This window comes from Dermacentor silvarum, unplaced genomic scaffold (assembly GCF_013339745.2).
Source record: "Dermacentor silvarum isolate Dsil-2018 unplaced genomic scaffold, BIME_Dsil_1.4 Seq296, whole genome shotgun sequence".
In the NCBI taxonomy this organism is placed as follows: domain Eukaryota; kingdom Metazoa; phylum Arthropoda; class Arachnida; order Ixodida; family Ixodidae; genus Dermacentor; species Dermacentor silvarum.
The window spans coordinates 119,140-143,726 of record NW_023606005.1 but is presented as its reverse complement, the minus strand read 5'-3'; the positions used below and the strand labels follow the sequence as shown (position 1 = coordinate 143,726).

General features: G+C 48.2%; 1 protein-coding gene across 1 annotated transcript in view; it reads right to left on the bottom strand.

Moving 5' to 3' along the window:
- LOC119434866 (mediator of RNA polymerase II transcription subunit 17-like) overlaps positions 1-24,587 on the bottom strand; it is a 109,487-nt gene that overhangs the window by 9,879 nt on the left and 75,021 nt on the right. Inside the window, 2 exon segments of the mRNA XM_049659623.1 lie at positions 21,085-21,116; positions 21,118-21,234. Coding sequence (XP_049515580.1) covers positions 21,085-21,116; positions 21,118-21,234 — 149 coding nt within the window.

Sequence of the window (24,587 nt, the reverse complement as noted above, 5' to 3'; positions counted from 1 at the left end):
AGTCCCGTTTTGTCGGGCCTTACAGAGTTCAGGAACAGACTTCGCCAGTTAACTATCGTGTCGCGCCCGTTGTTACGCCTTCGGACGGCCGCTGCCGTACCACAGAGATTGTGCATGTTTCACGTTTAAAGCCTTTCATGCGGCGTTCGCCGCCATAGCCAGCGGCCAGGTTGGCCGCTTCCATGCGCGGGGGTAATTGTGTGAGCATTATATTACCCCTTCATCTTCTTCATCTGTATATACTCATCATCATGGCCAGCGCCATTCGCTTCAGCGCGCGGCCTGCTTAATAAACCGTCGAGGTTGAACAGCTGTCTCGCAATATATATATATATATATATTAAAAGTATGCTTTTAAGGGTAAATGCACTCGTCGTTTATATGAATGCGCAGAAACAGGCAACGGCCAAACAGGGCGAAGGCGAGCACCACCAACAACAAACATCTTCTTCGTCTTCTGCTAGCGTCCGTATTTGTCACTACAATCACTCCCAGGCAAAAAAGGAGCCATCCTGGCGACCTATGGAACAGGCAGCACAGGTGGGTCATAGTGCGGCTTCAGTCGGTCGATATGAACAGTTTTGCGTCCGCGACACCATTGGTTCGAAGATGGGTGAATAGGCTCAATGACGTAGTTGACCGGGAACGTCTGTTGTAGAAGCCGGTAAGGGCCATGATACTTTGAGCTCAACTTTGTGAAAAGGCCAGGAGTAGAGGAAGGAATGCGGAGCCATACTAGCGTTCCAGGTGAATATGAAGGAAAAGACAAGCTTGCGTCATGATTATGTTTCTGCCTGGCCTGATCTTGCGCGGTGAGTGAGTGGGTGAGCTGACGACATTCTTCGGCATAAATGGCGGCTTCGCATAGAGTAGTAGATTTTGAAGCATTGGGGCGATACAAAATAATCGTGTCTATAAATGAGGAAGGTTCACGACCATAAAGAAGAAAGAAGGGAGAGAATCCCGTGGTAGACTGAGTGGCGCTATTGCAAGCATACGTAACAAAGGGAAGGATGTGGTCCCAGTTAGTGTGGTCAGCGGAAACGTACATGGCGAGCATGTCGCCGAGAGTACGATTAAAGCGCTCAGTCATACCATTAGCTTGCAGATGATATGCGCTTGTAGTTTTATAGACAATGTTGCATTCGTGGAGGAGGGCTTCTACAGCTTCGGATAGGAATGAATGACCACGGTTACTCAGTAGCTCGCAAGGCGTACCGTGTCGAAGAACAAGGTTGCGAAGGATGACCAAGCCAGCTTCCCGTGCTGTGGCCACCGGAAGCGCTGAAGTTTTGGCGTAGCCCGTGAGATGGTCCACGACGACAATAACCCAGCGGTTGTCATCTGGGGTGTACGGTAGAGGGCAATGCCGATACGGTCGAAAGGCCGGGAGGGATAAGGCAATGGTTGGAGCGGCCCTGTAATCTTGTGAAGTGGGCTCTTGCTGCGTTGGCACTTGGAGCACAAGTGAACGTACTGCCGAACGAAGCGGTACATTCGCGCCAGTAGTATCGAAGCCGGAGGTGTGTATACGTCTTTAGTACACCGACATGGGCGAATTGCGGATCCACATGAAAAGAGGCACAGATGTCGGAATGTAAATGGCAAGGAATCACTAGCAACCATTTACGGCCATCAAATAGGTAGTTGCGGCGGTACAGAAGCCCATCGCGAATGGCAAAGTGACGAGCAGTGCGCCGAAGCGAGCGGTCGTAGGTGCGTGGCGACAGCTGAGATAAATGCTCCAGCAGAGAGGCTATCCAAGGATCCCGGTGTTGCTCAGCTGGCATGTCTACGTATGTAAGAGACGAAGAATCGTAACTGGAGACAGACGCAGCACCATACTCATCGGGCAGTGGTGAGCGCGAAAGAGCGTCGGCATCCGAATGCTTACGGCCTGACCGGTAGACAACACGGATGCCATAGTACTGTAGACGAAGCGCCCAAGGCGACCAGAGGGGTCCTTTAACGACGACAACCAGCACAGGGCATGGTGATCAGTAACGATGTCAAATGGACGGCCATATAGGTAAGGTTGAAATTTAGCGATTTCCCAAATGATTGCAAGGCATTCTTTCTCGGTGACTGAATAGTTAGTTTCTGCTTTGGTGAAAGTGCGGCTGGTGTAAGAGATGATGTACTCTTCGAAGCCAGACTTACGCTGGGCAAGAATAACGCCGAGGCCTACTCCACTAGCGTCCGTGTGGATTTCTGTGGGAGCGTCCGGGTCAAAGTGGCATAAAATAGGTGGTGATATCAAAAGATGGCGTAATGTGGCGAACACGTGTTCGCAAGCAGTAGATCACGCCGAGATGCCTTGGCTGTTGGCAAGCAGCTGCGTTAAAGGGTCCCTGAAACGGTCCAGACAAATTTTGTAGACGCGTAGGGTGCAGCTACAGTAAAACATTCGCATCACAATTTAAGTGAAGCGTCTCATATTAAGAGAGCTACGGACAATTACAAGTTACCCTCCTCCCTAGCCATGCATTTCCTCCTCAACTCGCTCGCCGAGTGATCGGGGATAAGCTCCACCTGCGCTGGCTCTACGTCATGTTGTGACGTACGTTGTCGTCTATTTCCGGTTGTCTTGGAGCCAGCGCGCGAAGGCTCGCCAAACCTCCATGCTCGTCAACCTCTCCGCTAGCCGCCCGGCCGTTGATCCCCAGCGAGAGCGATCAAGCAGCGTGCGTTGTGAGCGTCCTGTCGCAGCGCCGAGCGTGTCCGGTATTCCGGTAACCACAGGAGGGCTGGGTGTTTTGTCGGATATCCAGATGCGTAAACTAAAGGCTCGCCATACCGCTGTGATGAAGGAGCTTCGTAGACGTACGTGAGCAGCCTGATTGGCATGCACGGTCCAGCCATCTGGTGGCGCAGAGCTCAAACAGCCAAATACAGATCTAATATTCCTGTAACCAAGTGTAAAACAATTGAAACATATAAAAAGACGTGTTTAAGATTACGCTCCTGCCAAAAATTTTAGCCAGCAGCAAAGTAGAAAAAACTTGGTTACTGCCATATTAGCTGTGTGTTTGGTTGAGCTTTGTGCCGCCAGGTGGCTGCACTGTGCAAGCAGTTCACGTTTGCCCCTCCGTTCATCACGTAAAACGTGGTAAAACGGCCAGTACACTTGCGCTTGCGTTCACCTGAATACCGGACAAGCTAAATTCTATTGTGGCAATGCTTCGACGTGATGTGACGGCCGCAGACGCGTAGATGCTGGAGCCGTTTCGATACTGTCAGTCCGATGCGCTGTAGCCACTGCGCTCGTCTGCTGCCTTGCAGCGGGGCATGATGTTGCAGCTTGACATGTCGCCGATCGCTTTGCAGCCCACAACGCAAGGGCGAACCATGGTGCTTACGAAAAGAAAGAACAAGACCAACACTGACCGCGCAGCTCTCGTCAACACGGAGCACGTTGTAACACAAGCAGACGACACTTGCTGTGGGCCGGAAGTGCTTTTTGTGTAGTGATACATGTCCTTGTGCATTCTCTTTCTGTTACTTTCTTTTTATAGAAACAAATTAACTAACATCTAAACTATTACAAACAACATTTGTTCACCATAATGTTGGAAAAATTATCGATGACGTGCCCTGGGCAGCCAATCGGATAGCTGGACCAGTGACGTATTCTGGGCAAAACACGTCACCTGGGCAAAAAATCAGCCGCTTGGCGTGCTGCAATCGGCAGTGATGTACATTTTTAAAACCTTATAATAAATTACACGCTTTACGTGGAGTGCTTAGATGCGTCAATTAATGATCAGAAGGACCTACTCTAACGACTCAGTACATTTGTACACAATCGTCAAAATCGTTTCAGGGTCTTTTTAAGGGGCCGATTATGGACGCGAAATTATGCACAAATCGGCAAAAGTAAGAACACATGCCGATAAAGCTACGGAGTTCTTTCAGCTAGACGGCCTGGGGAACTCGGCGACGGCGCAAAGCTTTGCAATCCAGCGTCTGAAAGGCAAGTCAGGACGCTTGAGAGGCGCTTCAAATGGGAGGCGAAGTCCTTCAAAAAGACTACGATGTCGTCCAGGTAACAAAGACACATGTGCCATTTGAGGTCTCTAAGAATGTTGTCCATGAGACGTTCAAAGGCGGCAGGTGCATTACAAAGGCCGAACGGCATCACGTTAAACTCGTATAAACCGTCTGGGGTTACAAACGCAGTCTTGGGACGGTCAGTTTCATTCATAGGGACCTGCCAGTACCCAGATCGAAGGTCCAAAGAGGAGAAGAACTCTGCTCCTTGCAAGCAGTCAAGAGCGTTGTCGATTCTGGGCAGCGGATAAACATCTTTTCATGTTATCTTGTTAAGACGCCTATAATCAACGCAAAATCTAACACTACCGTCCTTTTTCTTCACCAGCACAACTGGGGAGGCCCAAGGGCTGTGTGAGGGCTGTATTATGCCACGATGAAGCATGTCGTTGACTTGTTCGTGAGAAACTCGGTATGGACGCTGGCACAGAGGTGCATGGGTACCAGTGTCAATGTGGTGAACGATGGCGGATGTGCGGCCCAAGGAAGATTGCATATGATCGAACGACATCCAAAAGGGGGCGAGCAGATCCAAGAGTTGGGTACCCTGCGCAGGCGGGAGATTGCAATCAACTGAAGGAAGGAATGCCTCTAAGGAGGATGAATCGGCGGTGGTAGCAGGAGTAATGTTGTCGACGGGAAGACCTATCGTGTTGTCAGGCAGTTGAGTAGAGTATGCGGAATCAATATTCTCAAGCAGACCTATACATTCACCACGGAATAACGTGGCTGTGGAAGAACAGATTCGTCACATAAATGGACGCTGCAAGAGTTTTCGACTGTGAGAACAGCAAAAGGGAGGAGGAAGTTTTTTCGAGAGCTGAAGGCTTCGGAGGGCGCAAACAGGGCGGTGGAAGAGGGAGCATAGCCGCAAGAAAGCGGTACAAAAACAGAAGACAATTGAGGGATGTCAGTGTCCGCGGCGAGGACCACTCGAGAAGGAGGTGGCTCTTCAGGTGCGGGGTCACACATTGGCGACAACTCAAGTTCGGCACGCGCACAGTCAACAATGGCATGGTTAGTAGCGAGAAAGTCCCAACCCAAAATAACGTTGTGAGAACATGGTGAAAAAACTTCGACTACATACAAAATGTCCTGGATCACAAGCGAGCTGTGCATGCCACTGAAGGTTGAATGTGGTGCATGGTTGCGGTACGCAGGGGGACATTGGAAAGCGATATTGTTATCTTTTTTTAAACTTGCAGCACAGTTCTCCACTAAGAACAGACACAGCGGCTCCAGTATCGAGGAGTGCTTGCACAGAACACCTATTCACGGTTATTTCGTTCGCAGGTAGAAATCGAGGCCTTGAAGTTGTCGACACGAGCGCAGTTCTTGCCTCTGGAACTGCGATGTCTAGTTTTCCATTTGGACTGGTGGGGGGCGACGGACCATTGGGGAAAGTGAACGGCGACGTGGTGAGGGCGACCGATGTGTGTCGTAGCCACATCGATTCGGTGAGTAGGTGTCCATCGTTGAGTGGGAGGAGATCGGGTGCAGTGGCTCAGAACGAAAGTAGCCTTGATTGTCTTTGCCCGCACTAGGATGGAAGTCACAATGACAGCAGAAAAGTGCGACATGGCCAGGTAGACAACAGAAGTAGCAAATAGGTCTGTTGTCCAGGGTGCGCCAAGGATTAGAGGACGGCGGTGCAGGACGGCGAAAAGGTGGCGGGTTCGGGTGGACAAGCGCACGCGTAGCGTAGAAGGCATTTGCTGGTCGACCAGGATCCGGGCTGAGTGGCATTGCTGGTGACTGTCTGTGTGCGACTTCAGCGTAGGTCAGAGGAGCGGAAACAGGCGGATGCTGGAAGGTGGTTGGTAGCGTCTCAGAAATTTGCTCCTCTATGGCCTGTCGTAGCGTCGGAGCAAGCCTCTGCACTGAGGCCGGGACACAAGGAACAAGGGACAATTGCCATGCCACTTCTTCTCGAACAAACTGCTGGACCTGCTGCATTAACATTGTGGTGTCAGTAAAAACGGCGCCTACAGTTAAATGCCGAGGCCGAGTCAGAGCTTGGGAGTCATGTAGAAATGCGCTGTTTCCGCAACTCGTCGTAGCTCTGACAGTGCTGAGCCACATCTGTGACAGTTAGGGGATTTTTGGCAATGAGCATTTGGAAAGTGTCGTTCTTGATCCCCTTCATGATGTGTCTGATTTTATCAGCTGCGAACATAGCAGGGTTGATGCGACGGCAGAGGTCTACAATATCCTCAATGTAGGATGTGAAGTTCTCGCCGGATTGTTGTAAGTGTAGTTGAAATTAAGTGTAGTTGAAATTGGAATGTAGAAAATAATGAAGAAAAGGGAAATGAAAGTGGACGAAAAGATAACTTGTCGCCGGCGGGAGCCTAACCAGCAACCTCCGCATTATGCGTTCGTTGCACTACCAATTGTGCTATGGCGCTTAATTTTCCCGATGCTTTCCTTGGCTTCGTTGTCTGTTGGCTTTATGTGGTTATGACTAATAAAATCGAGCCCCTCGGTTCCCATTCTTTTTTCGTATTTTATTACGAGGGTCTCGAATCTGGCAGTCTTGATGTCATTAGGTAGCATGCGAGGGTTTATTAGCCACGTGCCTGCTCTACCAAGGTCACGTGTATCGTGACACCATCGGGCTAAAAAGGATGTTCATCCGCCCACCATGGTTCTGAGTGGCGTTGGCTAACACTCCTAGGGCTAGATCTAGTAAACATAAATACCCAAGCTAGTGGACAAGTTGATGGCCGTTGCCGTAGCACAATTGGTAATGCAACACACGCGTAATGCGGAGGTTGCGGGTTCGGCTCCCGCCGGCGACAAGTTATCTTTTCGTCCACTTTCATTTCCCTTTTCTTCATTATTTTCTACATTCCAATTTCAACTATACTTAATTTTCCCAATGCTTTCCTTGGCTTCGTTGTCTGTTGGCTTTATGTGGTATATCTTTGTGTATATCTGTATATTTGTATCTGTATATCTGTATCTGTATATTTATTTGGTATATCTTGTGGTATATCTTTATGTGGTATATCTTTGTATATCTTAGAAGTCATGTGATACTTATTTTATATATGCAGTAATAACAAGATATGGTTATGAGTTTATCCAGTTTTACATGTAAATGCAATCTCATTAGCAACTTTGTCGCTGTCTATTGATATGTATACACACTTTATTAGCTGTAGACATGCAAGAACCATCCACCCTAGTAAGGATGCCATCTTATGCAGGAAGGGATGCAACCAGCTCACTTCACTGCACGATTTCAATTTGCTTTTGTTAAATGTGTTATGTGCTTTTAAAAAAAAAAACGTGTTTGTCTGTTTTCCACATTGTTGCATGTGTTTGACAGAAGGTAGAGAGAGAAAAGCAAGGAAAGTAAGGAATGCTTACACCGAAGTAGTTTTTTAGAATATGGCCTGTCATGTTACTAGCAGCAAAACAAAAATTCAATCCACTGAAGTAAGTGCAATATACAATTACCTTTCAAAGTGAGAGTTACTACAGGTGTAGTAAGGACACAAAGTCTGCAACACACTGAAGGTTTATTGGTTTCCGTGCAAGAAAAATTATACATCAGGAAAAAGAGATATAACTGTTTAAATGATATTTATCGAGCATTAAGGCCTCAAAGTAAAATTGACGATGCTGTTTATTCCTAGTGAACGTGTTAAACATGCTACTGTAGAAAATTCAATATGATATATAGTTTACAGGTACGCTTTGCATGCTTGACAAGCAATCGCCTCTCGCAGCAGAAGTAATAGAACCTAGAAATGAGATAATTCACGGGGAAAATGCGTGTGAAAGCCGACATGAACAGACTGCAATTAAACAGTCGCGTGTATAGCGCGACGTTGAAATGTCGGATACTAGTCCTATCATGTCATATCCCCTCGCCACAGCATTTGAGGTATAGTCACATATTCATTAAATTGTTCTATCCGTAAAAGCATACCACGATATAACTGTGCCGTTTTTGTATATTGAGAGTAGCTTGTACGGAACAAACCAGAAAATTGAGATGACATCCAAAGGCTGTGTGTTTTCATGAGAGGACACTTCGTAGTATTTACAACTAGCAGAGCAGGGAAATAACCGAAAGACATGCAAAGTGTGTACTATCAGCACGCGAAGCCAACGTAAAATGAAAACGTCGCTTGATAAGTTACGTAGTGCGTAAAAAAAACGAATAGAAATCACAGAACCGAATCTGACCTACGAGGTTTTATCTGTCTTGTTCGCGTGTCGGCCCTGATGGTACGTAATGCTTGCGCAATCCACGGCTCCACTCAATTACTGTACAGGGCTTGTTGAGCGACAGATGCAATTTCCCAAAACAGACCGTGAAATAACTCTCGCAGCTCTTGGCGCAATTTCGACGAAAAATTGCTGCAATCGGTGTGACTTGTGACCGGTTGGTTGCCGTCGCAGATGGGGGGGGGGTCGACGCCTGCGACGGAGATTGCACTTCCGGTGTGATGAAAATTGCATTATGTGAAACAGGTGTACGTCGTAAACTCTAGTTAGGCCTAGCGCCGCAAATTTTACAGCGGTGGGCAACGCTCTTGGATATGCTGCGGTTTCACAGTTCCCTATGTGCGCCCGTTGGTCGAGCAGCCGCCATTGCTGAGACTAAGCGCGGAGCTGCTGACGCGTTTTATAGCGCAACTCTTAAGTGCCCGTTTCTGCATAAGCGTCGTAACCGAGCAAACGAGCACAGTAAACGATGAAAGCAAATGGGGAGCGAAGTGGGGGTTGAAAGATGCAAGGAAGAAAGTGGGGAGGAGGCTATGGCAAAAGCGTGAGAAGAAAAGCATAGTACAGCAATGATGGCTATGAGATGGCACCAGAGTAGTGCACGTTGTCTGGGAAGTCTGTCGACGGTGGCTGCTGTGAATCGCGCCCACGAGTCACCCACGCGCTGGCTCTCGCAATCTCCAGATTAATGAGGCAGTCGCGCCACACATGCCCCGTTTGCACATGTCGCACGAGACAGACTATCCGCGCCAGCCAATATACCGCGAAATGAAAACATGTCTAGAGCTGCGCTCAAATTTCGCATTAGGGAGTATCGTAATCGTCGGTGAATTTTTCTTCGAAATCTATCTTTACAGTACGTGCCACCTGGCCTTTCTCTGCTGTCGTTACGCTAAATCAGCATAGACGCCAACGGAAGCTGCACTTCTGCAAACCTCTATATTGGCGCACTTCCCTTTGACATCTTCAGCATACATGTTCCTTCTCCCTATGTTTTACCACAACCTGACACAGAGGGTGCCAGTGCGAGAGGGGGTTAGGTAGATGTGGTTTTAGCAGCCAATGAATAAAGACACATTCTTTTATGTACTGTTATATTACCACGTTGATTTACTGTAAATATCTATTTGGAGGTTATGCTCAAGCTCATGTTTATGACTGGGCGAAGCATATGCAGATCGGGCCTAGGTGGCAAGTACTGTAAAGATCACCTTCCTTTTAATGCAAAAGCATTATATATGCCCCATTTCGCGATAATCCGGCGGCGGAGGCCGCCTCCATGCGATTGTACCAAAAATTGCCGACGTACCAAAAATTGTGGACGGCGCAAGGAATAAAGACGTGTCAAAAATGCTCGGATTGACGTCAAAATTCTCAGAGAGGTTCTTTTAAACAAAGTAAATCAATGGCTTTGAAAAGAAAATCTGGTAAATTTCTGTCTGGGTGGGAAACGAACCCGGGCCTCTGGGATGCGAGCCGAGTACGCTTCCCCGGCGCCATGGCGGCTCCACGGTTCTGGATGACTAAAGATGTGTCTAGTGCACGCGTCATTGGGAACGTGACGGCCCAGCCAATGGGGAGGAGGTGGCGCCGCTGAGCGGTCCTTGCAAATTGCACCTCTTGCAACAAGGGAGCAGACGTGCCTTGTGGAAGTGCCTTCTCAGCGCAACACGAGCAGCGTGCCAAAGCGTAAAGTTCTTTTAATGCTGTCTCGTTAAACTCCCACGTCGCAGAAATTGTGGCGTCGCCATCGTTGTACGTTACAGAAAAATCATCCTGAACCACACAGGCCCTTCGGGTGGTGCAAAGGCATTACTGAACTAATTGAATTCCTCAAAGTAAAATGCATCAGAAAATTCGTAAAGAACGACTTATGCACAACCAAAGATATGATTGCGTCCCATTGTAATGTCAATATACCAGAAAACATAATCCTGTTAGGCAGAAACTCAAACACAAACCTCTCTTCCGGCTGCCGTTTGAAGTCTGTCTTAGAGGGAGGGGCACGCCCTGCTCGGTTCCTGCTTGGGAAACAGTCAGGGATGTAATTAAGGAAAATTCAGCAGTGGGCTAGTTCGTACGACAGGGTACATCAGTCCTGGGACCTTCTGTTACACCATTTGTCCATTACCAATGTAGGATAAATCAAACCCCAATTGCTGTTTTCCAGTAATCTTTCTATGCCTTTTACATAAAGCATGAACAACAATGGAGACAGAGGACATCCTTGCTTCAATCCTTGGCGAATTCCCACCATGTCATTACCTTTTTCACCTTCCCATACAACTTGTACTCGGTGATAATAGGGTAGGCGGAGGCGAGCAAGTCCAGATTAGCGCGCTTCTGGGGAAACCGATTAAGGAAGTGATAGTGAAAGCCAAGCAACACAGGGGGTGATGATTTATTGCCATCCCCTTTGAAACGAGGCAGTGACAATTTGTCACCTAGGCTGCTTGAGTTACTCAAGAGAAATGCTATGTGCTTTTCTTCTAGCATTCTTGTATACATCTCTTTAATCTTCTCCATCTACCTTGTACCGCTGCCTATGCCTCTTATGGATCCGGTCGTATCGATCTCTTCCCTGCTTTTTTCCACGAATACTCTAAACGTCTTTGCTTATCTCAACGGCTGACCCAGTTTATACTTAAGTCTACTTTAAATCCAAGCGCTTCTGGAAGTTGCACGTTACGTACTGTTCTCGCTGTGCGAATCCCTTCGCATTCCATTGGGATGTGCTGAGTGGTCTGCGGATTTTGCTGTAGCATACACATGCCTCATCTGATTGCGAATATTTGCTCCGGTATTTTCTGGTCCTTAGGCAACCAGCTCGAGCTTCAAATAGCAAGGCACTTCCCTTCGTGTTATCTTAGATTTTCCATCTTAAATTTCTTTCTTCTTATTCTTGTAAATCTCCATTGTGCTTTTTGTTTCCATTCTCTGCATCCAATTCACGGTCTATATTTCTCTCACTTTTTTTCTGATGACTCCCTGGTTGTCTACTTACAGTTTCGATTATCCTGTACTTGGTTGCCAACTTCCTTGACCTCTTCCTCCATTCTGTGTCCACGCTTTTCATGTAGAGATACTTGCGCACTTTAGCCGCCCATGTATTTTCATCCATGTTCCCGAGTCTTTCTTCAAAACTAATTTTGCTGTGCACTTCTCCGACTTCAAAATACTTCTTAGCCAAGAATCAGCCAGCGAACACCCCGCGGAGGCCACGGTACTATATACGTTACGTAGCAGACCGCAGCTACATGCAGCTATAGTGCGTATGCGCAGCATTTAATTTGCGAACGGCAGGGCTTGCGTGTGTGCTCTCGCCCATATGCGCCAGTCTGGCCATACTACGTGGTGCCGACCGGCTTTGTCCTGCACCAGCTTGACCGATGAACAGTAGCCACATCCAACTCGCGCATTTTGCAGTACTATCAGTAGTTGAATACGAAGCAAAGTCTGCCAAGGCAGGAGCGGCCAAGAGTGAGCGGGCATCGGCAACGTGTATGCGGTCTGACCTTAAAGGACAACTGCAACGAAATTTCACTTGTGCTAAATTGCCTATAAATGCTTAGCAAATACTATCAATGTATCTTGGCAATGCTGCGGGGCTGGTAATTGTCTTATTTTATTATTAACAGCCTTTAGAAAACGCCCTAAGCAGACAACGCGTGCACCTAGCGGCAAAGCGGGTAGCAATGCGGAAATGGCAAACGTTGAAGAACCGTAAATGACTGCTGATCTCTCAGTTGTGCCTAGTCGGACAAGGCATGTAGCTCGCTCAACATGCGCAAGTTGATGGGTGTCTCTCTTGGCGTGCTTTCTCATTGCGGACGTGATTTGAACTGTTGCAAGAACGCCGACGGGTTGCATGGCCGTCGAGTGCTCGAACACAAGTGATGGCTGTGCAGTATGCAACGCTGAGTCTAGAGGGAGACCCGAATACATCTTTCCTGTCCCAGCTTTCAGAGTGCAAGCGCGCACTGCAGCGCAAGTGCGATGTGGACCAGCCAACATGCGCAAAGCATGTAAACTGCAGTTGACAAAGCTGCACAAGCTACATTTCAACAGCACATTCACATCCCCATGCAAGATTTGCTAGGCAAACGCTTTCTTGGGATGACTATAAGTATTATAATCTGCAATGGCACACAAAAACCAAAGGTAACTTAAGTTGTATTTAGGGTTATATTATCGAGCGATCATTTCTGGTAGTGCATCATCTTTGAGACATTTCGTGCGTCTACATCAAACGCGTCGAAGTAGACGAATGGAAGCCCTCCTGATGCAGCGCTAGAAGCGCTGTCAGCAGGAACCACATGCTGCATTTGTCATGAAGGAGAACTCGACGCAGCGGGCATGGTGTAAATGCAGCAGCAAGCCATGCAGGAATGCGATGCCACCAGAGCCAAATGGGCGAAAAAATTATCACGGTCGGAGCCCGGCCTGTATGGCCACGAGTTAACACGCACTTAGCACCGAGCCCCCAGCCGTGTTAGAGGGTAGACCTCTCTTTCCCTACCATGCTGACCCTCAGATGCTTATCATCCTTAGTACACATGGCAGGAGTTGTCCTGATCGGTCGACGAGTCTGGCATTTACAGCATGCCAGGCAGCGGCCAGTGAAGTCGGATGCGTCATGCCAGAGACACTAAGATCGCTGAAATTTTACCCTGCGCTTTAAGCGTGACCCATAGCAGCATGGCGATCAGCTGCTGCCACAGTGAAAGCGCGGAAGTGCACAGCGAGCAAGGGCTTTGTTGCTTCTCAAAGGCGCAAACACGCTCGCTTCCAAGGAGGTTATATGCTCGCATCAGTGAAGCCGAACTGTATTGTATAGGGCAGCATGCTGCTGTTCAGCACGCGATGCACCCTGTTCCAGTGGCTCCAGCGTGCAATAAGACATGTTCTATTCTCGTGCCAGCTACACTAGACTGTAGAGCGTCGAATTTTCGCTGACATAGCGGTAAAGCTGTGCCACGTGTGGATCACACCCGCGTCAAGCAGGACTATATCCACGCCTTTAGCTTCGCCACCCTAATGTGCTCTTCTACGAGCGGAGGAAGAACGCACAGAGGCTCTGCTTGTTGAACGGAGATGATTTAGAAAACCGGCTTGACTTGCAAAATACTTCACATTAAAACACCATCACTAGCGCGTTACAGTGTTGGCACAGAAAAAGAAGCTTGCAAAGTATACTAACTCTGTGGCTAGCAGACATGCGGGACATCTTCGCTGATATACGGGAATGGTATACAAGCAAGGGACTGGAGTGCTGGTTCTCTACAGTCTCCAAAGCACGTCACTTCCGGCAGCTGGTAATGGCGGCGTCTTTTCAGTTTCGTTATGAAAACAACGCTTCTGCGAGCGTTTTGTGAAGCACCCACTTGCATTTCAAGCGTAAACATTTCCAGAGAGGCTGCTGTACTTCTAAATTATCTGAAACAGGAATTTTTTATGCTGTCCAGAATTTCGTTGCAGGTTTTGGCCTTTAAGTTTTGCATGGTTTGAGGCTAGTTGAGTGTTCAAAACTAGCTGAAACTAGCGAGGCCCCAACGACTCCCGACTCCCACATCCAATGTGGCCAAAGCTTAATTCCTACTCGGGCAGCCGCAGCCGAGCTCGAGCAAACGATAGTCAGCTTCATCTGGAAGTACGTAATTATTATCCAAATTCGAAAGCAAATTTTCACTTACTTCAGCCTATTTATTAAACTTCGTTAATAAATATACACAGTAACAGTAGGAAGAGCGCACTGATCCAAATACCCTTCTTGATTGATGTCAGTTATGGCCAATGGAAGCCGCGTATGGGAATCTGTTATATCACGAAATAAAGCGCCCAGAAAAGAGTTTCTGTTGAAAGAGAGCATTTCAGAGGACAGATGACTTGGTGCTTTGCCTGCAAGCACCACGCGCCGTGCCCGACTGCAAAACTTGGCTGAGATATTCACAGCAACGTATACTATCCGTGGACTAAGTTTTCTCACCAAGCTCGAGGGGTGGTTCAGGACCCCTGTAATGCGTAGCCAGCATTTGTTGGCTAGGTGTTACCGGGGTAATTTTCTGCTCCATTCCATTCGTTTTGCTGTTTGTGTCCCAAAAAATCCGTAGCGCCATCTAGGCTTGAATAGGTGAATTTCTGTGAATACATTAACTTCCTTACGCCCCCTACTTGTGGGCACACAAACCTGCGATGCGATATTTTGTCCAAAATATGCCAGGTGACACTACCGCCTGAAAACTAAACCATAGGCTGTAATTACTAGAGGGAACTCTGGAGCTAGTGTTTGGGAATAATGTTTTTTTTTAGTAAACTTGTCTTTCTAGCTTAAAACGGCTTTGAAGGCTCATCGTTTTAAACAGGCACTGTGTCATAAATAATTAAACACCATTAAAGTTGTCCGAATGCAGGATTCGAACATGCGACGTTTAGTACAGAAGCCCGATATTAGAGCTATATTTTTTGGCTCGTGCAGATGAGTGTAGTGCCTGGCAGAGGCAATGAACGTCTAAGACTGTGCTGCACTTGGTTCACTGGGCTGTAGTTCGGCGCACGCACGAACGCTTCGCGCGTGCGCCGGCCCGCGTCGCAAGACGTCTCGCGTGGCTCGGAGCAGGACACCGGTATGGACGAACACGGATCGTTCGAACGCGCCACCGTTTGCGTGACGTACACGTGAACGACTAGGCGATGGTGTCACAGCATGGGGCGAACATATTCACTCGCTATCGGGTCGCGGTGAGTCGGACTTCCTTGATTTGACGGCGCCCATGTGAATGCTCTATTGGTTGTAATTCGGCTAGCATGTATTAGTGTATGAAAGGTGCAATAAATGCCCTTTTGATTGTTTGCACTACTGTGTGTAGTTCCTATGTCCCAAGAGCATGTGTGAGACCCCACAAACTGCAGCTACATATTGTTACATATTGTTACGGTACCAGAGCAAATGACCGGAACGCATATAGCGCATAGTGGGGGAATGACAATGTCCTCAGAAACACAACGGGCACCTTCTTGACGTGGCGAGTTCTCCATGAGTCCTGTCATAACCTCGTGTTGCACCGAAAGCTCCCCACTTCGACAGTCAACGGTTGCACTACACTCCTGCAAGAAATCGTTGCCTAAAATAACATTGTGCATGGATCGAGGAATAACAGCGAATTCAGTGGTAAATACTTTGCCACACAAACACACATCTGCAGTACAAACACCGACCGGGCACAACGTGTCAGCAGTAACACTACAAAAAGTGGAAATATTGTTCTAAGAAAACATCACTTTTTGTCCCAGTAGGGCTTAAATTTACGCTCATCACGGAAATTGTTGCCCCAGTATCCACAAGAGCCATTGTAGGTATATCGTCAACAAGCACGTGAACTTTGTTTTTCAGCATGAAAACTGGCGGAGGAATGTTGGTTGGCAGCGAACGAACGATATCCAGCGACCTCACCCCCATCAGCCGCACGACCTAGTTTTCCGGTGGTGGGGATAGCAGGTGACGCCGCGGCGATGGAGAATGCGGAGCACGTGGAGCAGGCAGTGGCGTTAAGCTGCTATCGGAGGTGGTGACGGGTCCGAAACGCTACCTTGACGAAGTCACGATTAGCTGGCGGGCGTGGAGGCCATGACGTGGAAATGGGGCGGTGATTTGACTGGTACGTCGCTCGTGAAGGTTCTTCTCGGAAAGGTCGGCGGCGGTCGGAACAACCTGGCGATGTGGTCAGGGAACCGCAACTATAGCACACATGAAGGTCGAAATTCACGGTGCTGCCAAAGCCTTCATTTCCGCCGTGAGCATGGGGTATTGTTATGACTGTCGTATTCTCTGTACCCTGAATAAGTGGTACGGTACCACTGCGCCGGATAAGAGTGCGGCGCTGCTGCCGTTGTTGAAGCGAGGCCGGTTTTGGGCCAGAGGAAGCACGCTATATAATGGTCCACGTTCGCTGCATTAATAGAAGGTTGCACGACGCAGGTGGTAGTCCGGGCTGTTGCCTCGAGAGTCGCCGCTACAAACCGGCTGATTTCGTGGCACCAGAGGAGTACTTCCCGGACTATCTGTCGTATCGCGCCAACAGATCGGATTGGTGTGCTTGCGTCGCAGGCCAATGTCGGCCATTAGCCAAACGGCCAAATTTCGGTGCCACGCAACGCATCTTCAGTGCTTCAAGCGTACGGACTGTTGGATTACCGTCGGCCACAGATGTCAGGTGTTCTTTGGCTATCAAGAACTGATATACATCTTCAGCTATGCTTTTAAGAAGATGCCCACCTTATCTCATCGGAATACTAGAATCCACGAGTCTACATAGCTTGAGGACTTTTTCTATGTACATAGTAATGTCTCGCCAGAGAGTTGGGCCCTTCGGGAACAGAGTATGTTCAGTCGCTTCCTTGTCGTTGCGGATTACCCAAAGCACTTTTTCATTCTTGGACAAACACATCCCAGGTTAAGCGTGTTCTATCGTGGTTGCGTTACCACCTGAGAGCAGTATCGTGAGCGAGGAGTACAACATTTGACAGCTGAGCGATGGAGTCCCAGCCGTTAGGTTGGCTCACCGTCGGTCTGCTTCAACCACTCGTCCACGTCCCGCCAGTCCTGCTTGGTGGCTCTTGTACGTTTGCACAGAGCCCGTCGGCCTCGGAGCTCAGTTACTAAGGATGCCTGCTTGACGATTCGTGGTGGGAGTCCGCCAGTCAAAGACTGCGACAAGGTTCAGGTGGTATCGATTCCGTTTGGATGCTTGATACCCAGCACCCTCCACCTAGGGTTGTAATATCGATCAACGATTAATCGATTATCGATTAAAAGTATCCTGCAAAACGATTAATCGTTTTCGAGAGTTTGACAGGAGTGGCGCGAAGTTTTAAAATCGTACTGGAATGAGGAGCACGAGCAGGGTGACTATGCGGCTGTGGTAGAGCGACTGTTGACTGTTTTTCCCAGTCCAGATGATGCTGAGCTGAACTTCCCCTTTCTTTACCCACACCGCACATGCCACCTGAAGCCGGAGGCTGAAATTCCCTCGCAATTCAGGAAGACTCTAGCAAACCAGTCGTTGATGCCGTGCCACTCCCAGCCACTAAAGACGTGGCACAGAATGTGCGCCGGTTTGGAGCACGTATTTGAGATAACGATGAAGTTCATCGATTCCAGCAAATCTGCAGCAAATCCTAACACTTCCACGAGCGTCTATTCTCGCATGCTGGTTGTGTGGCCATTCAAAGAAGGTGTTGGTTTCACCCGAACATCTCAGCCAATTGACATTCCTTCTCTCTGTAGAAAAGAGCACGTGGCTTAAAATCTTAAACCATGGTTTTTGGGGTGATGGTGGTGTTGCAGGAGGGTGGTTAGCCTGGCATACATAGCTGGGAATTGTCACGCCCGAGCCTCAATGAGTTGAGATGAGGGGTGTGTCACCAGGCCTCGATGAGCCACGTGTCTCACGGGAAGGCAATAAGCACTCGTTGCACTCTTTCCTGATTATCGCGGGCCCTCCGGGGAAAACGACGTCTTCAAAGGTCCTGTGCGGAGGACCACTTTTTTGCAGGCTGTCGACCATCACGTTTCTTTCTGTGTCGAACTGTGGGCATAGCCAAATGAAATGTTCAATGTCGCTGATATCACCACAGAAGACATAGAGCGGGGAAGCGCAACGTCCAGTCTTAATTGAATGACCAAGCCAGGGTGTGTATGCGGAGTCGGTTCTGATACGGTAAAACAGCGTCGCTTCCTCGCGAGTAAGTCCATGGATCACAAAGTTTGGTGCGGAGTCTTGTGGATCGCCTTAAAGTGATTACGGATTGCCTCCTTAGAGTCCTGAGAAATGCTTGGCGCTCTCACTTTCGGGCTACATGTCAGCGCTAGGCGTGCAAGAGTGTCAGCTTTTTGTTTCCTTCATTACTACGTGGGGTGGGATCCAAAGGAATTTTACGTTAAATTCCCTGCTCATTAGATCTTTGATCAGTACTAGAGATTACCTTGTAAGCTTCTCTATAATCGTTGTAATGATGACTTTGAGTCCGTCAGCACCACAATATCTCATGCAAGACCGCGGTAATTGCGGCGCTTTGTACTGTTGTAGACGAAATTACGCGATCCAGGCGGCCAGACCATGATACATCAAGGGAGGGTATGCAGAGTGCCGCTGCGCAGCTATATGTTTGTGCACACACCGACGCATCTGTGCACGCTTGTAGGTGGCTTTGATACACTGTGCTCAAGTGGTCCAGTACGAGGAACTTAGCTTCGGCAGTTGGAATGGCGCGTTAACGCCGGTAGCCGAGGTACATTGAGGCTGCAGGTAACGTCCGAAAAAGACCATGGCGGGTCGAGACGACTCCGTTTAGGCCATTTCAATCCTGAAAATCGGAAGGTGTTCAGCGCCGCGTGGAAACGGTTCTTGCTCCGCCGGAGAAGCCACGGGAGAAGCGCCGTGCCTTCGGGGGACTCCCTGAGCCTTAATAGCTGCATTAACAAGGCCTGAGATGCCAAGAGGCAGAGTGGAAGAGATTCTGCTTCATTATAACCTTCCTGTTTGAAGCTTGCCGAGGAACTCCCATCGCTAAGCGAAGTCCCTTTCTATATACTGCCTCCAAGCACTCGAATTGACTTGGTGATGGTTATATATGAGCGGCAATTCATAGAGGATGCGGCTTGTTGTCAGTGCAGCGTTCAGTGCAAGCATGGACATTGGATTGTTTCCCCAACGTACACCTGCCAAGCGACGAAGTGCGTTGTCCATTTGCACTGATGCAGCCACAAAACTTTCAACCACGCATCGCTACAGTATCTTGCTGTCTATGGTGACGCCCAGGGAAAAAACACTACTTGCACGACAAATTGCATGGCCTCTGATATCCAGCGTCAGACGTGTTCACTTCCACCCTCACTCCAGTAATACATTTCCCCTGTGCATATTGCAACTCCTTGCATACTATAGTTGGATTTCACCTTTTACTTCTGCAATTTTTCTTATTTCTTGTTTAACTGTATTGAACAGGAATTGACTAGTGCTATTTATCTTGTTTAATGCTGCTTTAAGTGCCATTTAATAATATAATGTTTATATATTCAAAGGCCACTAGTGCCACCTCTATTTAGTTTTTAACAAATTAAACATTAAACTTTATACACTTGTATGTCTAACTTGGTTCCACCTCTCAAACATTAAATTAGAGTTCTAGAAAAGTATATAACTGTGTTTCAACCTTTTTAACGTGCCTAGCAAAAATTTAGATTAATCGATGAAAAACCCTGCATCGAAAGCGATTAATCGATTAAAGCTAAAATGATGAACAATTAATCTTTAATTGAATAAAAAAATTTATCGACCATCCCTACCTCCACCACTCAGTTACGGGATGTGTAGAAGGTGTTTATTTCAGGGAGCCGCAGGGCAAGTGGGTGCCAATACTGCACGTCATCTTTCTCTTCCTTGATGCTCGCCTAATGTTGTTGCTGCGGATGCTGCTGCTCCACTACCTTTTACGCAGTGTAACAATATGTTGCAAATACTGCGTGCACCATCCGCGAGTAAGATAATTTTGTCATATTGGAGGATTAGGTCACCTTCCGCTGCCACCGTCCGTGTAACGGTCAGGCCAGTATTTCGCTAGTACCCTCTAACTTCGTTGCCAGTCCCTGCAGCTATGCTGCCGCAGCGAACCTTCACTATCGCCACCACATCAGCACTGAGCATGTGCCATGAACGCACAGGGTATGTGCTGCTTCAAAGAACCTCTCGCAACTTGGATCACTGAGTATGTGCAACTGAGTGCGTGGCAAGCGAGGGAACAATTCTCACCGTTTGCAGACATCGGTGTGCCACACTTCTCGTCTCGGAGGCCATGCACGGCGGTGCCACTAGACGGCGCAGCGTGTCCAGAAAGAAGCGCAAGAGGGGAGCCCGGTTGTCGCATGATGCGTTTCTCAGCGTTCACACGCACCAGCATGCCATGCATTTCAGAGGCCACGCGCAGGCTTCGTGGCAGCGGCACTAGATGGTGCCGAGCATTCTTAGGTAGGCATGAAAGAGGAATCCTGCTGCCGTACACCACCTCAAACCTAACTCGTTTCGACGGGGGATATACGTTGTGTTGCAATATTGATTCAATGCTAAATGCATTACCCTCGATAGTGATCGTGAGATGGGCTCCGCCGATGTTTTTCACATTAAAAATTTCACCGACGCTTAGGATACTCCCCAATGCATATTTCTGAGTGCAGCTGTTTAGTTTTGAATTCGCGATATATTGTGGCAAAGAATTTGATCCTCAACAACGGGGTGCGCTTGGCGGCAGCGCTGAGCCTCTCTGCAGGCAGCCCGTTTAGCAGCAGCTGTGGACGAGACATTTCCACCGGTTGTGTTGCTCATTGTTCCGAAAGAAAGCGTGAACGCGTGGCTTGCGCATTCTCTAGCGGCAGCGCGGCGCAGTAGCGCAAGCCCAGTGAGTCCGAAGCCCGCGCCAGCACTTTGTTTACGCGCCGGCCTGGTGGCCACTCTGCTTTCCTTCTCACTCTTTGGCCTCTCGCTTTCTGGCCCCATGGTTCTGCGGTACCCTCCTCGCTGCTTTCCTCCTCAGCCTCTCGCTCTCGCTGTTTTTTTCATTGCCAGCTTTGCTCCGTGTTCGCTTTCATATTCGCTAGGCTCATTTGCTCGGTTATGCCGGGAAGGCAGACGCTTGCAGTAGGAACGTTGCCAAAGAGCTGTGCTCGAAAAGAAAGCTGATATTCACGCAAGCATACAGAAATATGAAACGAAATCTTGTAGCATCCAATTCGTTACTCACTTGTCTCCGGTAGGTGATGCCATGAGGATAGAGGCTGGCATTTCCCAATGCCTCCAAGGGGCCCACACCCACGTTATTGCATGTGGAGAGCACTTTCCAACCCACAAACTTGGCGAGGGTCTGCACGGAGCTCACCTGGTGCTGAGCCACCTGGACACAGTTCAAGCCACAACACATGCATATAAAATGAATTGCTACAAATATGATATGTCCAGTTCATCATGCTCACAACTTGCACCCACTTCAGCAATTACACATGACAGCCCATTTATGACAGGTGCCCATCTTGATGCATTTACTCCACCATCTTTTATTTAATCAAATTGACACGTACACTTATTTATGTTTCTCAGGTGACCGCTTTTCACCGGCTAACAAATGTTTAAACGTTTAGCACAGGACACCGCATGTATCGAAAGTTTCTCGAATGTTATCGATGGCTCTATGCGTTGTCTGTTGTCCTTGAACCATGTGCAATTTGATTATATGCACGACAGGAATTGTGTAGTACTTCTGGAAGACACGTGGGCACCAGTGATTACACTAGAACCTTGGAAGCTTGACCTGCAGATTAGATGATCGAAGATCGCCAACTGTGTTAGCCGCTATCCTTGAGCTTTGAATGTCACTTGCTTTAAGGAGCACAAGTTCACCCAATAAAGAGTTAGTTTCATCATTCACAGTTTTGATACTGTGTCCTTGACCATCACTACAACGTGACAATATACCCATAGTCGCCCAAAGCTCATTATAGTAGAAGATTAAAGGGAAAATGAGACATCCACCCAAATGTAGCAATTGCTACAAAGGAAACCCATACGGGTTCCTCGAAAGAAAGCCTCGCAGTTGAAGAAAAATTCGTCCTGGTCCGGGACTCGAACCCGGGACCACCGCCTATCCGGGGCAGCCGCTCTACCATCTGGGTGGATGTCTCATTTTCCCTTTAATTACTTATCTCCACCTAGCGGATTTCTGCTGAACTATACATCATATAGTAGAAGAGTAAGCGGACCTTGAAACTATTTTGATGATTGTTTACAAACGTACTGAGTTGGTAGGGTAGGTCTTTCTGATCACTGAGAGACAGATTTAAGTGCTCTGCATAAAGCGTGTGATTTATTACAGTCGAATCCCCCTACAACGAACACCACTCAACGAAATTTCTGCCACAACGAAGATTTTCCGATTCCCTTCAGCTGTCCATAGAAAGTAATACATAAAAGTCTCTTCCTAAAGAAGTTGTTTCATTTGGTATTTCTGCTTCAACTAACTTTTCAAGAACGAAACTGGACATAACTGAAATTGGAACTACCGAGTAGTCAAATTAGAAGGCCCTTCCAAAACTGTGACGATCGTACGTCCGCTTGAACGAGGTTTTGGGAATGAAATTAAATTCAAAGTACTGATTTGAGCCACTGCATTCCATAGCCACGTGTGGTCATCACGCGCCTGCACGAGACTGCATGGGATCACCACAATCGCCACAATTTTCTCCGTTGTGCGTGTCTGGTCAAAATGGCTACACCAATGAAGAAGCATAAATTTCTCTCCCGAACAGTAGAAGACACATATGATCGCCGAGACAGAAAGCGTAAGGAAAAAATTTCGCAGTTTCACCCAGAAGACGAAGCATCGATTGCGATAGCAGATTAGTAGACAGCTATACAAACTAAGAATAGTAGTGTTATGGGCCATAGAAACTTGTAAACATTTGCTTACCAGCTAAATTACCAAGCACGGTGTCACGCACGCACAGGTAAACATGAACACATCTTGCTCGATGACCGCGGAAACTCGGTGTTAATACACTGGAGTGAGGAGTCACGGCAGCAGCAGTGAGCGAATTGACCTCCGTGCCATCTCTCGCTTAAATGCGAACTAAACGTCAAAATGCACAGCCCACACGACTCTACCGGCACTAGTTGCACTTTGCCCACATCACAGATCGCTTTGAAGATGAGGCCTGTGCATGCGCGCACTTTGTGCACATCGCAGTTTGCTTTCAAGATACGGTGGCCGCACCGCAGCCGTTGTTTTCAACATGATGCCAATGTCTCGTTGTTGTGGAAAATGACAACCTGCAAGACACACTGACTCCGGTGACTGCTTTGAAAGTAATGGATCCTTTTGACCTCATCTTAAAAGTTATGAGAGCCCACGACAATGACATTGCGATGGCTCTTTTAATGAACTGTGAGGCTCGCATAATGCTTTTGCTTACCATAAAGCGTAAAAAATCCAGGCTGACCGACTTCGGGATATAAAACTTTCGGTAAGCGCAAGCTTTCCAAACTTGCTGACTTTGCCATAAATGCAGTGAAATTGTGATAATTCAAGCCGCTTCATTGAGACGATGCATGTGCCGCAAAATGAGTACAGTTAAACCTGGATATAATGAAATTGACAAATTCCCAAAAAACTTCGTTATAAACAGGATTTGGTTATAGCAGGTTCAGCACGAAAATTCAAAAAAGAAACGCCTACCGTATTTACTCGATTCTAACGTGCCCTCGATTGTAACGTGCACCCGTTTTCCGTTTTCGTCGAAGCACTCATCCTTGGAATGTCACACCAGGTACTGGATGCGTGGACGCGTGCCGTTTCGCACAAGCGCGAGGCATCGAAAACCAAGAGTGAGCATCACGATGACGTAGCATCGTATAGTGTTACAACAGAACCCCACTGTAACGTTCCCGGGTGCTGCGTTTTCCCAGCTGTTACGTCGTTTTCGGCCGGTCCCGGCACAGCTCTATAGAACCCAATGCATTGGTAACCCCGCTGTTGCGTCGCAACTGTGGGACCGTTCCCGCATCGTACGTTGCGAACTTCCACCCCGCGCCGGCCCGAGTGGCCATTTTGACTTTTCATGTCGCTTGGCTTGGTGGCTTGACGATGGTACAGTGTACTGTAACGATGGCATTGGCCGCCCAAAGTGCCGGGGGCGACAACTATGACGTATTTTCTGTTTCTGCCAGCAAAAGTATGGCCCTTGAGATCCGTATTTGCTATCTAAAGATGGTGTCTATGACGCGTTGTGGCCCTAATATTGGTTTCGGCTCATCGATGTTCTGTATAAAGTCCAAGGGCGATAACACAGTCGCCGCGCACCGTATGCTGTATGTGCGAGTGACGTGCGAGGGGAGCCGACGACCGATCGATGACTGGTCGATCGAAAGTGCTCCGCACTGGATCGTACCGGAAGTATGCGCACAGGCGTCACAAAATCGCCATCCCCCAGCGATCGGAAGTGACCTATGCTTCTTATCCTATTTCCGCCGAATCCGCGCCTCGGCAGCGGAGCAAGTGAGAGCGATCCGGCGCGGAGCGAGTTCATCCGAAATGACCAGTGGAAAGCGCGAACCCGCTCCAGCTCGACCAGTGAAATTTGGATTCGCAGCCGTGGAGCAAAAAATCCTGCTCCAGATCGACCAGTGAAAAATGCCATAAATCTCGCGCGCGACGAAAGAAAAGCAGGGAGGAAGCGCGCCTTCTTCCGTTGCACT